The 13,077-nt window shown below is 49.6% G+C and overlaps 1 protein-coding gene across 5 annotated transcripts in view; it reads right to left on the bottom strand.

Moving 5' to 3' along the window:
• Positions 1 to 655: 655 nt before the first annotated feature.
• PCTP (phosphatidylcholine transfer protein) overlaps positions 656 to 13,077 on the bottom strand; it is a 131,451-nt gene continuing 119,029 nt past the window's right edge. For 3 of the 5 annotated variants that reach the window (XM_053656649.1, XM_053656655.1, XM_053656638.1), the window contains 4 exons: positions 11,301 to 11,380; positions 8,201 to 8,372; positions 7,082 to 7,149; positions 4,703 to 5,955 (listed from right to left, as the gene is read on the bottom strand). In XM_053656649.1, the coding sequence (XP_053512624.1) occupies positions 5,890 to 5,955; positions 7,082 to 7,149; positions 8,201 to 8,372; positions 11,301 to 11,380 (386 nt within the window). In that variant the 3' untranslated portion in view covers positions 4,703 to 5,889. Of the gene's footprint in view, positions 1,953 to 4,702; positions 6,024 to 7,081; positions 7,150 to 8,200; positions 8,373 to 11,300; positions 11,381 to 13,077 lie in introns of those variants that run through there. The other 2 variants (XM_053656645.1, XM_053656652.1) reach the window with 2 other exon arrangements.

Raw genomic sequence — 13,077 nt, 5'->3', positions numbered from 1 at the left:
TCTCACCTTTGTGGGCTCCTGCCACTTTCCCAGGATTCTGTCTGCAGGCTCTGGAGGGGCCGGGCGTCTGCAGTGGAGGAAAAGTAATGTTCTGTCTGCTCTTTCTGGTGAGTGCTGGGCTGAGTGAGACGCCTTTTATTCCAGGGCCCCTCATACATGGATAAGCTCGTTTAGGTTAAACGTTCTCTCCTGTGGCCACTGTGCTTCAACGTTTTCTTGGAAAGTCAGCCTCCTTGTTCAGCCATAAAACAAAATGTAACTCACCTGAGTTGAGGCCTCACACGGGCTCTGGTGCAGCTTAACCAGGACTCAGCGTGACCCCAGACCTGGTCCACTTTCTAAGCCAGGACCAGTCTGACTCCTGCCAATTTTTGGATCCAGTCCAGAAAAAGAACTGCTCATACAAAGTGTGAAAGCTCCAGACGCTGCGAGCTAGGACCCGAAAGGGGCTTACCTTTGACCTCCAGAGAGAGGCAGTGAGAGAGCAGCGAGCTCAGAGTGTGCACAGGTGCCTACGCAGGTGCTGGTTGTTCCTGGGGGCTGTTGCAATCTCCCAGCTTCCTCTTCTGACAACAGAGCTCTTAAGAGACAAACTGAGGCATAGTCACAATTTCAAGAGTTTATTTCAGCAAAAATCGATTGGAATCAGGCAGCATCCAATGTAACAGGTAGGAAGAAGCTCCAGGGGGCTGTACAAATGAGAGGCTTTCATAGGCAGAAGGAAGCAGAGACAAGGGTGTTAGTTACACCAGGGGGAAAAAGCAGGTTGGTCACCGCAAGGTGACTTTTCATTAGGGGACAGCAGGGGGTCTGTCAGGCAGATGACCTGACTAGGGGAGGCCTGAGCAATTGGTTTAAGGTTTCATTCCTCTAAAAGCCAAACTGTAATTAGGTTAGGCTTTTGTTCGGTGAGGTACTGCTTAGCATAAGCAACTCCATTTTGGGCCTGCTGTCTTGTTTTTAATGTCAGCTGGCCACAAACCCCCACAATAGTGCCTGTTTTCATTTCCTACGGTGATGATCTCATTCTCATAACCTAGGCATCATGCCCTCTCTGGACTGCTAATTCCCCGACAGAAGAGTCCCTTCAACCTTTATCACCTCCACTGGGAGCACGGCACCTGGTGTAGCGTGGAGAGAACTTGGACAGTAATTCACATAACATGCCACTTAGTCCAGGTGTCCCCAACCTCCAGGCCGAGCACCGGTACTGGTCCAGCCCTGTTGGGAACCGGGCTGCACAGCAGGAGGTGAGCTTCAATGTACTGCACTCCAATCATCCTGAAACCAACCCCACCCCCTCCCTCCATGGGAAGATTGCCTTCCACAGAACCAGTCCCTAGTGCCAAAAAGGTTCGGAAACACTGGTAGTCATTCCATTATTATACCCCACGAAAGAGAGCACGTATTATGTATATTTAGGCAGTCACACACAAAAATACATGGAGGTGAACAATATAAATAACTTTTCTGAAGCCCTCCCATTTTGCTGGTTCTAAACTCAGAACCTCAACAACGTGCTTCTATCTTTTCAAGAAGAAGAAAAAAAAATCTTCCTGTAGTTGAGAAGTGGAGAAAAAGAAACTTCGGAGAAAAGAACCTGCTTACATTTTTTTAGGTCTTTCCTTTTTCTCTCCCACTTCTGGCTTCTGGAACGGCTCTGCTCTGACGGGCTGCAGGGCACAGTCACGCCGGAGAGTGCGTGGCATGCGGATGGCGAAGGAGGCACGGAGGAGGCCTGCAGACGCTGCCCTGGCCCTCCTTCCTCTGGCTGAACTCGGAGGCCGATGCTCCACCTTGGAAAGTAGGTTTGGGTGTGGTCCGCTCTGTGAGCTGCCGGACTGCAAGGAGTCTCGAAATGAGGAGGCTGGATGCACCGTGGGTGGTATCCTCCTGACACAAGTTGGAAGGACTGCCAGAGATGACGGAGGGCCATGGGGGGGAATGAGCAGCTGCAAAGGATGAATGAGTCTCATCAGGTCATTTCTCAGTTTAAAAATCCCTCGCAGCTTAATGGGTGTTCTGGGATTAAAGTCCAAAATCCTCGCTGTAGCTCTCAGGGTCTCCCATCACCTAACTGCCTACTTCTTTTACGTAGTGTTTTATTTAACTTTTTATTGATTTTGGAAAGAGTAAGGGAAAGAGGAAGGGAAACGCATCCACTGGTCGTTCCTCTTATTGATGTACTCATCGGTTGTCTTGTGTATGTCCTAACCGGGGTTCAAACCCGCAGCCTCGGCGGATCACAATGATGTTCTAAGGACTGAATTACCCGGCCAGGGCGCCTCCCCCTCCAGCCACGCATGAGACGCCTCTCCTTTACGTCATCGCTGCAGCCACACTGGCCCGTGGTAGTTCTTCTGAGGTAGCTGTGTTCCCACCTGTGGGATTCTGTGCAAAGTGTGGCTTCCCTGGGGAACAGTCTTCCTCCCCAGCTCACACCCAGGCAGCTCCATGTCCGCCTCTTACCCCTCACACCTGGCTAGTGCGTCCAGTTTCACAGCCTGCAGCCCCCTTTACTTGCTCTTTCTCAAAATTCATCACCCATCCTACAGCTCGTCCGCTTTGTCTTCTTCACTGGACCATAAGCCCCCCGAGGGCAGCCACAAGCCTGTCTCATTCACTCAGGAGCCACCTGCCTATCTCCTTGGCGGGCAGACACCAGACTCCGGAGAAACAGCTGTTAGCTGCACACCTGTCTCAAAGCTTTTAAAGGTAATTTTCTGAGCCAACTGGGTCGTGCTACCAGAAACCCGAGAACCAGCAAGGCTCCTCCTGCCTTGTCTCTCCAATCCAGCGGGGAGATGAGGAGGTTTGAGGAGATGAAGGGCAGGTACTATCGATGGGGATTCTGGATGAGGAATCTCGGCCAGGGAGCCGGGTCTCTCCCTGTGAAGTAGGAACATTTTCAAGGGAAGTGACCCTCTGCCGGGCCTCCTCGGTTCCAAGGTGGCCATTAACTTGGAATTGTTATGCCGTGTGAATAATTCGCCTGTGGAAGAAATGTAGTGCCAACAGTAGTGCTATGTATTTTTTTCATTACAAATCCTGAAACCTCTGACCGATCTCAGCTGGACTCAGTCCAGACTGCACCGTTTCTGAGACATGGAAGGATAGCAGACACAGCAGCAAAGGCAGCCCTTAACAAAGAGCTTCGTGCTTTGGAGGAAGGTCCCACGCGAACCTGGAACACCCAAAATGATGTTTGGGGGGAAATAATTTGACTTGAATTAAATGATTAAGTAATATTAAACCATTATTTAATGTAATCAAATGAAGCCTCTATGTTGGATGGGTTTAGTCTCCTGGGTATGTGTCATTTGGTGAGTCTTCTCTAAATCGCTTACACATGGAGTTACCATCTGAGTACCTGCTCTGTCCTACCCTGGAAGGCAATGTAGCCAATGTGAAATAACTCTGTTCACAAGGATACTGGTGTCTATTTAAAGGCACAGACACAGGAAAAAGAGGTGAAGTGAAGTGCTAGAGGAACGACCAGGTATTTACAACTTTCAAACTCCAAATGGTCCATCCAGCCCCTGTGCAAAGCACACCCTGAAGAATCAGGTGCCTCTCTAAGGTACCAGTTCTCTATTTTCTGTGCCTCACAGGCCCAGGGCTTCTCAGTTGCCCATATAATCTCATATTTCAACACTCCATAGCAGGGATTTTCAAGCAGTGTGCTGCAAGAATTTTTAAATCATACAATACCTGTTTAGTCAGGGACATTGGCCTCCTTTCCCTTAGATTGGCAAATTAAACAAAGACAACAGCCAACACAGCAATAGGTGTCCGGCATGAATGAATCAAAATTATACCTACTTTTTGTCAGATTGGCAAAAAATATATTTTTGCTTTGCTGCAGAATTTTAGTAATTAGTTTATGTGTGCCATGAGCTGAAAAAGGTTGAAAATCACTGCTGCATGGGACCGTCTTCTTCCAAGTGGCAAGCACAAATGCCAAGGAGTGAAAACTCTACCAATAAGAGCAAACTTTGGGCCTTTTTTCTCTGCCTCACTTAGAAAGTCCACATTCTTCATATTCTCAGAGTTCTTAAATTATGCAACACTGTTTAAAATTATGGTTTGCACAATACCGTCAATGTTGATTATCTGCTCAAAGGCTGTAATCTTAGGGCTTCTGTTTCAATGGCTTTATACATAAAATTTCAACTTGACCTTTTTAACATGAGTCACTTAATTTGGTTTCTCTATAATTAAATTTCAGCTATAGTCATGATAATATTTTAATGATAAACTGATGAAGTTTTCACTTAGTTGCATAATCCTATCTGTACAACAATGGCTGGGGCAGAAATAGGCACAAGGTTTAGAAGGAATCATGGGATGGTGTGGGTTTCATGGAAAGAAATGCTTTCTCTCTCTTTTTATTTTTGGCTCAGCGTGAGCCTTGGAAGATGCAAACCTACCTTTTGCTGTTAGCAGCAACCTTGCCACCAAACCCTGCCCAACAGCAAAAACAACTTGAAGAAGAGATCTGAGTTCTAATGTCCATTTAAGCACCTGTATCAACACCTACCTGAGGCCCTTCTTCCCCTGGCCTTAACGGGTACATGAGCCTAAAATTCTCTTCTTTGTTCAAGTCTGTGAGTTAGGTTGGATGTGACGTGTAAACAAGAGACCAAATTGATTCATGCTCACAAAAGGAATGAGGTGAGAAGGAAGCTGCAGACAAGCCAAATAGAAGTCACTCTGTATTTATTTGGTATTCAATAACTTTCCTTCCCAGAGAGAAAATACAGTTTGAGGTATCCCCTTTTAATAACTTTCTTGCTTCTAGCTCTACATCCTGAATTTCTCTGCCCACTTATCAAGGTTTGATACTGTCACACACCATGGTTAAAATTTTTCCCTGAGATCGTCAAGGCTGTGTCACAGAATATCTTGCCCTTCAGGAGAAAATAGGAAACTAGAAGTTTTTTGGTGGTGGAAGAGGTGGACAACTTCAGTAAAATTCCTGAGAAAAAAAGTGCAGACTCAATCCAGCCACTAATTAATATTTCCCCGGCTGTGACGATTATCCCTTCGACACCTCCAGAGACTCTAGAAGGGAAACTTATCTTACTGAATATAAGGACATCTGATCGAAGTGCTGTGTGTCCTTGGCTTTTGGGACTACCAGAGCCATCCTGATGCCCCAGTTTCCAGTAGAATGCAGAGCTAGTGACATTAAAGAAACCTTCCTTCAGTGGCAGACTGGATGGAGAGACACCCAGACGCAGACGATGAGAGAAAAGCGGTTATCACATTATGTGCTTAGTTAGGATTACACTGTTTTGTTTTTTTACTTTGAAATTAAAACACCATGAGATCCTCCAGGAGTGAGAATGAGCAGAGACTTACCGGATTATCACCTCAAATCCCAGCTAAATCAAGTCACCAAAGCTTAAGGCAAATAGACATCAGCACAGTCCCCTGGGCCTGGTACACTGAGTGTCAGCTCTGAAGGGAATGTAACTTCTAGCAGCCCCTCCTGAGTCACCAGGAATCACATCCGGGGCAGGAGCCAGCTGGCCTGGAGAGGTCATTCCTGCCCTACATGATGTTGTCACTCCTCCACCCACCCGTCCCCTTCAAAGGGCGCAATGGCATGATCGTGTTCGCTACTAAGGACTTCCTTTTTGAAAAACAAACAAGCAGAAGTTTCCCTAATATGACCCATATTCAGCAGTGAAAGAAGGCAGTGGGGTCCCAGGGCAGACAGAGTGGGACAGGAAGCTGGGTGTTGGGCACATGTGCTCGGGGCCGGCATGCTGGAGGGAGAGTGTGCCAGCCTCTGAAGGTGGAAAAGTGAAAGGAAGGGCAACGTCCTCGGGTTGTGGCACTTCTGAAGACATCGGTCCGTGGGCACAGGGTTCCCAGTTCTCCTTAGGTTTTTTTGAGGTAGGCCTGACAGGCTTTCGCCATGTCTTTCAAGAAGTTAGGAACTCCATTCTGCAAAGCAAAGGAGACGGTCACTTCTTTGTCTTCGTAGCAGTCACTTCCAATTCTCTGGGACGTAACTAAGGTAAACAAAGAGGACTCTGGGAAGAATAAAAGACAACAGGACTGGACTTCAACAGAATGCTGCCAAAGACACTGACAAAAGGCAAGATCCAGAGCGCAGGGGAGACCAGACAAGAGGGGCCACTGTTGCCAGACGGTGGCTCATATTTTGGCTTTTGCTAGTGAGAATCTAAGACATTTTGAGGTACCACAGGATTTGGGAATGGGCTGGGTTATTCAATTCTTCTAAAGAAATGAAAGGACTTGCTTTACCCAATGACAGAATGGTAAGTATTTGGGGGCGGGAGGTGGGATATATTATTGTTTAGTTAGTGTTGATCGTTGTGCAAGGCTCTCCCCAAACACTGTCTTATTTGCTCCCACTCTATAAGGTAGGTAACACCCATTTCCTTTTTCAAAAGGGAAAAACCCAGTGGCTTCTGCAGATTACAGAATCAGTGCGGGGTCTGGATTCAAATTCACATGGATTTGACCCAAAGCCTATGAGCGTTTTCACTCTCCCAGGGGACCTGTTGAGCCCTCCGGCCAGTAAGCAGGACTGAAATAAAGCAGGCTGAGTGGCCCCGGAGAAGCCAGGCTCCCAGGCGGTCTCTAGTGATCTGCGCTGGCGCTGTGGTTCCCTGTCCTTACAGACCAGCAACACAAAACACCAACAAAACTGGAGGCTTTGCCCAGGCTCGGCGACGTCTGGCTGGCTGCCGAGCCAGGCCAGCCTGTCTTGCTACTCCATAAGCAGATACAGGGTCCAAAGGCACCATTGTTCCAACAAGGAGCAGGCTATTGTCCCGAGGTTCCAGAGAGTGATCCTGGCGGGGTCTCGGGGTCCTGGCAGGGAGGGGCTGGCATTCCAGCTAAAGGAGTCTTTGTCTTTTGTCCCAGCTTCCTCTTGGGTGTCATTAGCAGCCCCAGTCCTAACCGTGGTCACTCAACCAAGCTACTCCATAAAAGAGCCTCATTAGGCTTGAGACAGCGTGTCTCTTCAGCCTGACAGCCCCACGGGCTCAGTCAACATCTGTCAAACACCCCCCCTCCCCCCGGCCTCCTGGGATCTCACCTTGGCAGCCCAGTTAATGAGCCAGGACGGAATTTGGCCACCCGGGTTATCGAAGTAATACATGAAAACTAGATGGGGGAAGAAAGGACAATTGGGAAGGAGAAAACACGTTAGGAAGGTACAGCAACACACCCTGCAAACCTTCCACCCTCAGGCTCAGCCCCAGGAAAAAAGGTGGGAGGTAACATGTAACTCAGCGGATGCCTGTCCTCTGCCTTGTCTTTCGGGACATTTACATACAAACGCTTTTGGAAACACAGCCTAGGTACATTTTCCTGATATTTATGAAACACCTGGCAAGTGCTAGACCCTTGGATTCAGTATCTCCTTACCACATTCTACTGTGTATAAATGCACACTTTTTGCCCAAATTTTTGAGGGAAAAAGAAAGATGTGCATTATACACAGGTAGGATGATTATACGCCATGAATAATGGGTGTAATAATCCTGTATATAATGCGCACAAAACGTGGGTGCACATTATACACAGCAAAACACAGCACTTCTCTCACTCTTTAACCTAACAATCGTTAAAGCGTTGGCGAAATTAAACCCCAGTGTGTAAAGGATAAAATGGAGACTTAGAAAAGTTCATCTGCCTGTCAAGGCGGCAGATCCAACAGGCACCAGAATGACGGTTCAGACTTTGCCTCAGATTCAAGGCTGCCCTCGTCCCAGTGGGGCAGGAAGCCATATGCCCCACGCTCCACCCCAGCTCTTCTTGTGGTTTGAACTCCAGGTGGGCAGGCCCCAAGTCACTTGGTTTTTGCTGAGGTGGGGTGTGTCTCCCCAAACCAGCTCTGGGCCTCATCCGCAGGATCAGCCTGCAGCCATCTCTAAGCCCTCTGGTTTACTTCAATGTTCTGATTCCATCGGGACTGGAGTCAGTAGAGGTTGGGGTGAGTTAGATCTAAATGTCCACCTTGCACTCGAGCCAAGTGTCTGGGACGGACTGAGTCCCTCCCCCGGCGGGCGTTCATCCCTGTTTGTTGGGCAGACCTGCCCATCCCACTCTCTGACCTCAGGGACCAAGCATCAGGCACCAACGTGCCTCACGATCCGCAAGGCCTTCCCATGAGTGGCTCTGGCCGGTGCACCAACGTGCACCCTAGCTTTACCTTTGCTCCCCTTCTTGCCATCGCTCTCAATCGCCAGGCTCTGCTTGTACCCCTTCACTCGGATCACACCCGGCCTCTCCGCAAACTGTGGCACGGAGACGCTCTGAGCCAGGACCACACAGATCTTCCGTCCTTCCACGTCCAGCTCTTGCCGCTGCCGGACGTAGACGTACTGCGATGCTAGTCAAGGCACGACATCCACACCAGCATCTCAGACAGGCAGAAGGGGAGCCCCACAGCCAGAAGCAAAGCGGGAAGGGGGATTCTGTTCCTCCCACACGGCATCTGCTCTCTTGTACTGTTACTTTGCCCATCTGCCCTCTCTCCTTACCTGCACTGCAAGATTGTGCCTCATACCACCTGGTATATCCCTTGAAAGCACGCATTACCCTCCTGTGCATCATTTCTTGATATCTTTAATTATGCACAGAAACCACTCCTCCTTTCTCCGAGAAGGCACTTGGAGAGAGCAGAGGATTGATCACCTGTCAGCTGTGTGATCCTGGCTTATGGACGCAACTTCTCTGAGACTCGGTTTCCCGATGCCGGAGAAGGGAGTGACGCGTCCAGCAGGCAGGCTTGGTGGGGGCATTATAGACAGACTGGAGCAGAATAAGCACTCGATTAACATTCTACACCATTCCACCTTGGCGCGACCGCCCCCAAAGCTCTAACTACTGACCTCTATGCTCAGAGGACAGTCAAGCCACGTCACTTACAGCTGGTGATGGTAGGAAGACACTGACTACCTGAATACTGTGTGGGCTGATGCACACGCTGAGATAACACTGGCTCACCAGGAATAATAGTCATTTCATCTCGATAAACACTCAGCACAACCACTACATGTACAGCACTGTTCTAGGGAAGGTAATTAAAATCCTAGGGAATGGGAAGTCACCACTTATCGGGCCCTTACCATGTAATAAACATGTACTTTACCTATAATGTCTATTTTGACCCTGACCAATCCCTGGGAGTTGAGTGCACGTATCCTGTCTCACACATGAGAACGTTACATCAGAGAGGTAAAGAATCTTGACCAAGATCCCACAGCCCAGGTCGAGTGGGGAAAGCTGCACCTGAACCTTAACTAGACTTTCACAGGTGGACAGGGCTCAACACTTTGTCCTTTATCCTTTCAAATGACAGAATTTTAGATTTAACACTAGGAGTAACCACTCTGAGTATAACACAGCTGCCCTGACTGTACAGCAGAAAGGATCACGGCCCCACGTCACCTCTCTAAAGCATCCACACTTGTCCCACCCCTCACTCGGGCACCCTACAGGGTGGACTATGGCCCCCAACCTCTAAGTCATGAGGAGTACAGTTCTTAAACGTTTTAGGAAAGAAATGATGTTGCTTTTGCCTCTGAATCTCCTCTCTCCCACATATCAGCAAATGATGTCCCGCCTTCTCCCACAACTTTCTCAGCTCATGTGATAGACATCACCTGACACTCCACTGAGGAAAACTTAACTTGATGCATAGATTGATTAAAACTTGGCAGAGGTCTGGCAGGTTGGAAGGCCCAGTGTGCCACACAGCCTATGACGGGAGGACCGCCAGTTCACTGAGGCCCGAGCACATGCAAGGCCTTTTCCAAGGCCACACAGCAAACCAGAGGACGGGTGCGCACTCAACCTGGGATCTTCCTCTCCAAAGTGAATGTTCTTCAGCACTGTATTCTTCTCCAAATTTAACATCCCTTATTGGAGAGACACACATAGAAAGACTGAAAAAAACCCAAGGGATTGTATGGCATTGGAAAGCCAGTAAAATACAAGTTCAAGGAGCCCCAAGTTTTCACTCCTGAGAATACCTACCCAGCAGTGTCCCTGTGAAGCAGGAGAGGTAGGGTCATGGCCTGGTCAAGATGACCACCTGTGGGGACAGCTGGACCTGGTCCCTAGCTTGCCTTTTCCACCCACTAGCTGCATGGGCCCGAGTCAAGTTCTGAACTTCTCTTTGACTCAGTTTCCTTAACTGTGAGATGGGGATGATGGTGCCTACCTTGCACCGTTGTCGGCAGGATTAGAGAGAACCATGTAAAATCTGAGAGAGTAAGTAATCCACAATCTGTTCCAATACACGCCATGTGTCCACAAACCACCCGGCAGTATGCGGGAACTGGGCCAAGACATAAGCCCTGATGGCGTTTACATCTAGTTGGGGGCCGGGGCTGACATGCACAGTCAGACACAGAAACACACACACAGACGGCGTACACGAAACACGGCCACTCACCTCTTCCCTTCTCAGAGAATCACCATTTTTAGGAGCACAGAGCCGTGCAGAGTGCTGGAGCTCAAAGACACCCCTGATTCACTGGTTTCCAAAACTTATTTTTTTAATCCACGAGCCCCTTTGCTAAAAGGGCCTTACATGGAAATTCAGCGTGTAAACCGCTCAGCTGCCATGACAGAGGAGAAAGCCTGCCTATTCGTCACCCTGCCCCCACACCGCCCACCCAGCAAATTTCCATCCCGCTCTCCTGGGCTGGTCCTACATGGGCTTCTTAGAACCTGGGAGTGGCAGCTGAAACTCCCCACGGTTCATCCAATTGCATCATAAGATAAATAAGGAAATTCAGGGGGAGCCACATACACACGGTGTCCAGAGGCAACGGTGACGGAGGGACTGCTGGCTGTGGTGTCAGTGAAAGGTGAGAAGGGGTGAGAGGAAGGGCGAGGGCCCGAGTTCCAGGACCCCTTCTGCCCCTGATCGCCTGGATGGATACCTCTGCCATTTCACTCTCTGTACACTGCAGGCGCATGTTAAACGCCGTGCACAAAAAGTTCCTTCCACATCCCCCCCCAAGTCTGCAGCCCGACAATTCCAAGACCCAGAAAACGTCTCGGGAAAGTCGGAGCTGCCCCACCATGACCACAGGTGCAGACTGCGCACCTGGTCCGGCCCGGGAATCCACCCCCAGGTCTCCAGACGCAGCACAAGAAGCAGCAGCTTCAGCAGAGGCTTCTGTGAGAATCAAAGACAGTGCTGTCTACACCTGCTGGCCACGCCACCATCGGTCGACAGCCACAGGCCGCAGTGACACTGAGAAAGCCGAGCAACGGTGCGCCCCGGGAAAGGATACGTCCCTGTTGGACATGGGGAAAGGGTACTTCACCTCCCAGTAGACCACGGTCTCGCTGCCACATTCCTTTTCATAGAGTTCTGAGGAGAACAAAAAAAAAGTGAATGCCTTCTACAAAGACTCAGGCCAGTCCACCACCACTGAATGCTTATGGCCTGGGGGCACAGTCTATTAGATATAAAAGCAGAGCCCAGATAAAAGAACCCAACAAGACTTGTCTCCCTCAGAGCGAAAACAAGACTCCCAGACAGGATGCAATGAAACACAGTCAGGCACCCGAACGTCAATGGTCAGGTCTGAAAATCCGGGGAACCACCAGATGTCACTAGAGCACCAACAGTTTTGCTCTGAAGACCTTTCTTCCATCTGTAGATTTTCTGACAGGACAGCTAGCTCAGGACTGAGTCACCCAGTCACGTGTGGAGCTGGGACACTAAGGTCCCAGAGAAGGCGGCGTCCCTCCTGAACTGCGAGAAAGTGGGATGGCCGTGGTTAAGCCGGTGTCTTGCTCGTCTCCCGTGTTTACACCACACCACAGCTGCCCTGACCGCACTCCCTTACTAGTCCACCCTGCTGCCGTGTGCAAACAGCAGCCCAGCCCTGGAGGAAGGCAGCAAAGGAAGTCCATGACATGCACACCTTCTGACCCCACGTCACTGCACAGTGAGCTTCTCCCCGGCCATTTAGAGAAGTGGCCAAGCCAAGGCTGCAAAAGTAACCAAGAGATCCCATTGAGACACTAACGGGGAAAACGGATTATTTAATTCAGATTTTGCAAAAAAATCTACTAAAGGGCTTGGCAGTCCGTCAGTGCTGCAGATGGCCCGAAAAAGGAAGAGGAGGCATGGACACCTGCTGCTTTTCTGTGCTCAGCACTGACTCCCCCTTCTTGGACCAGCATCTCAATTCTCCTTCCCCTCCTTGTGAACTATGTGTTTTAAGTGGAGCTGGCTCAGCATTGAACCCAAGGCTGGGAAAATGAGCTCTAAGACATGGCCATGGGGATTCGTTCAGGGGTGGTGCCTCTGGCCAGCGTCTTCAGTTGTCTTTTGAGTAGGTTGAGGCTGAAAAGTGGTCCACGGAAGGCTCTCAGGTAGCTCACAGACTATCCGGGAGGATGAGAGTTCTGTTTAGAGCCTCGGAACGTTCCAGAGAAGCCAGCCCGGTGGACCAGGCACCATGGTGTGAACCGCTGATGCCAAGTAACAGAGGGTAGAAGCTGTGAAACCCTGCCTCCCAAAGTGAGGATGTCTTTGCTGGGACCATCACCAGACACATGCTGCCTGCACCCTCACGTGGCTCTTTCCAGACTGAAGCCACATGTGCCTCTTATTGGCAACTTCCATGTCATGTGACTGAGGCATGGCTGCTAGGGAGACTGGGACAGAGAAGACTTGGTTTCTTCCTTGGATAGGTGAGCGCCATAATTCTTCCTTGATAGCAAGCATTTGCAAAAACAGTAAGTGGCCCCAAACCATGACAAATGTCCATAGGAAATAAGCATGTGATCCATGCTGAGCCAACGCAAGCCTATCCTGGGACTCTGGCCACCAGCAGTAGGAAAGTAGAATTCTTGTTCCTGTTCCTCTGGGGTTATTTATACAGCTATTTGTAAGCCTGGATCTTCTGGTGGCCATCTTCACTATGACAGGAATCTGCCCGAGGGTCCCATCCACGCAGGGGAAAACAGAGTCATCAGCCTTCTCCAAAAGATGGAGGGATTATTTAAATATTGGTTGGAGCTCTCCTGGAAGCCAGGACACCATGGGGTTTTCAA

Source organism: Artibeus jamaicensis, unplaced genomic scaffold (assembly GCF_021234435.1).
Source record: "Artibeus jamaicensis isolate MK-2021 breed Jamaican fruit bat unplaced genomic scaffold, CSHL_Jam_final contig_1998, whole genome shotgun sequence".
Classification (NCBI taxonomy): domain Eukaryota; kingdom Metazoa; phylum Chordata; class Mammalia; order Chiroptera; family Phyllostomidae; genus Artibeus; species Artibeus jamaicensis.
This window is presented reverse-complemented; position numbering and strand designations above follow the sequence as displayed.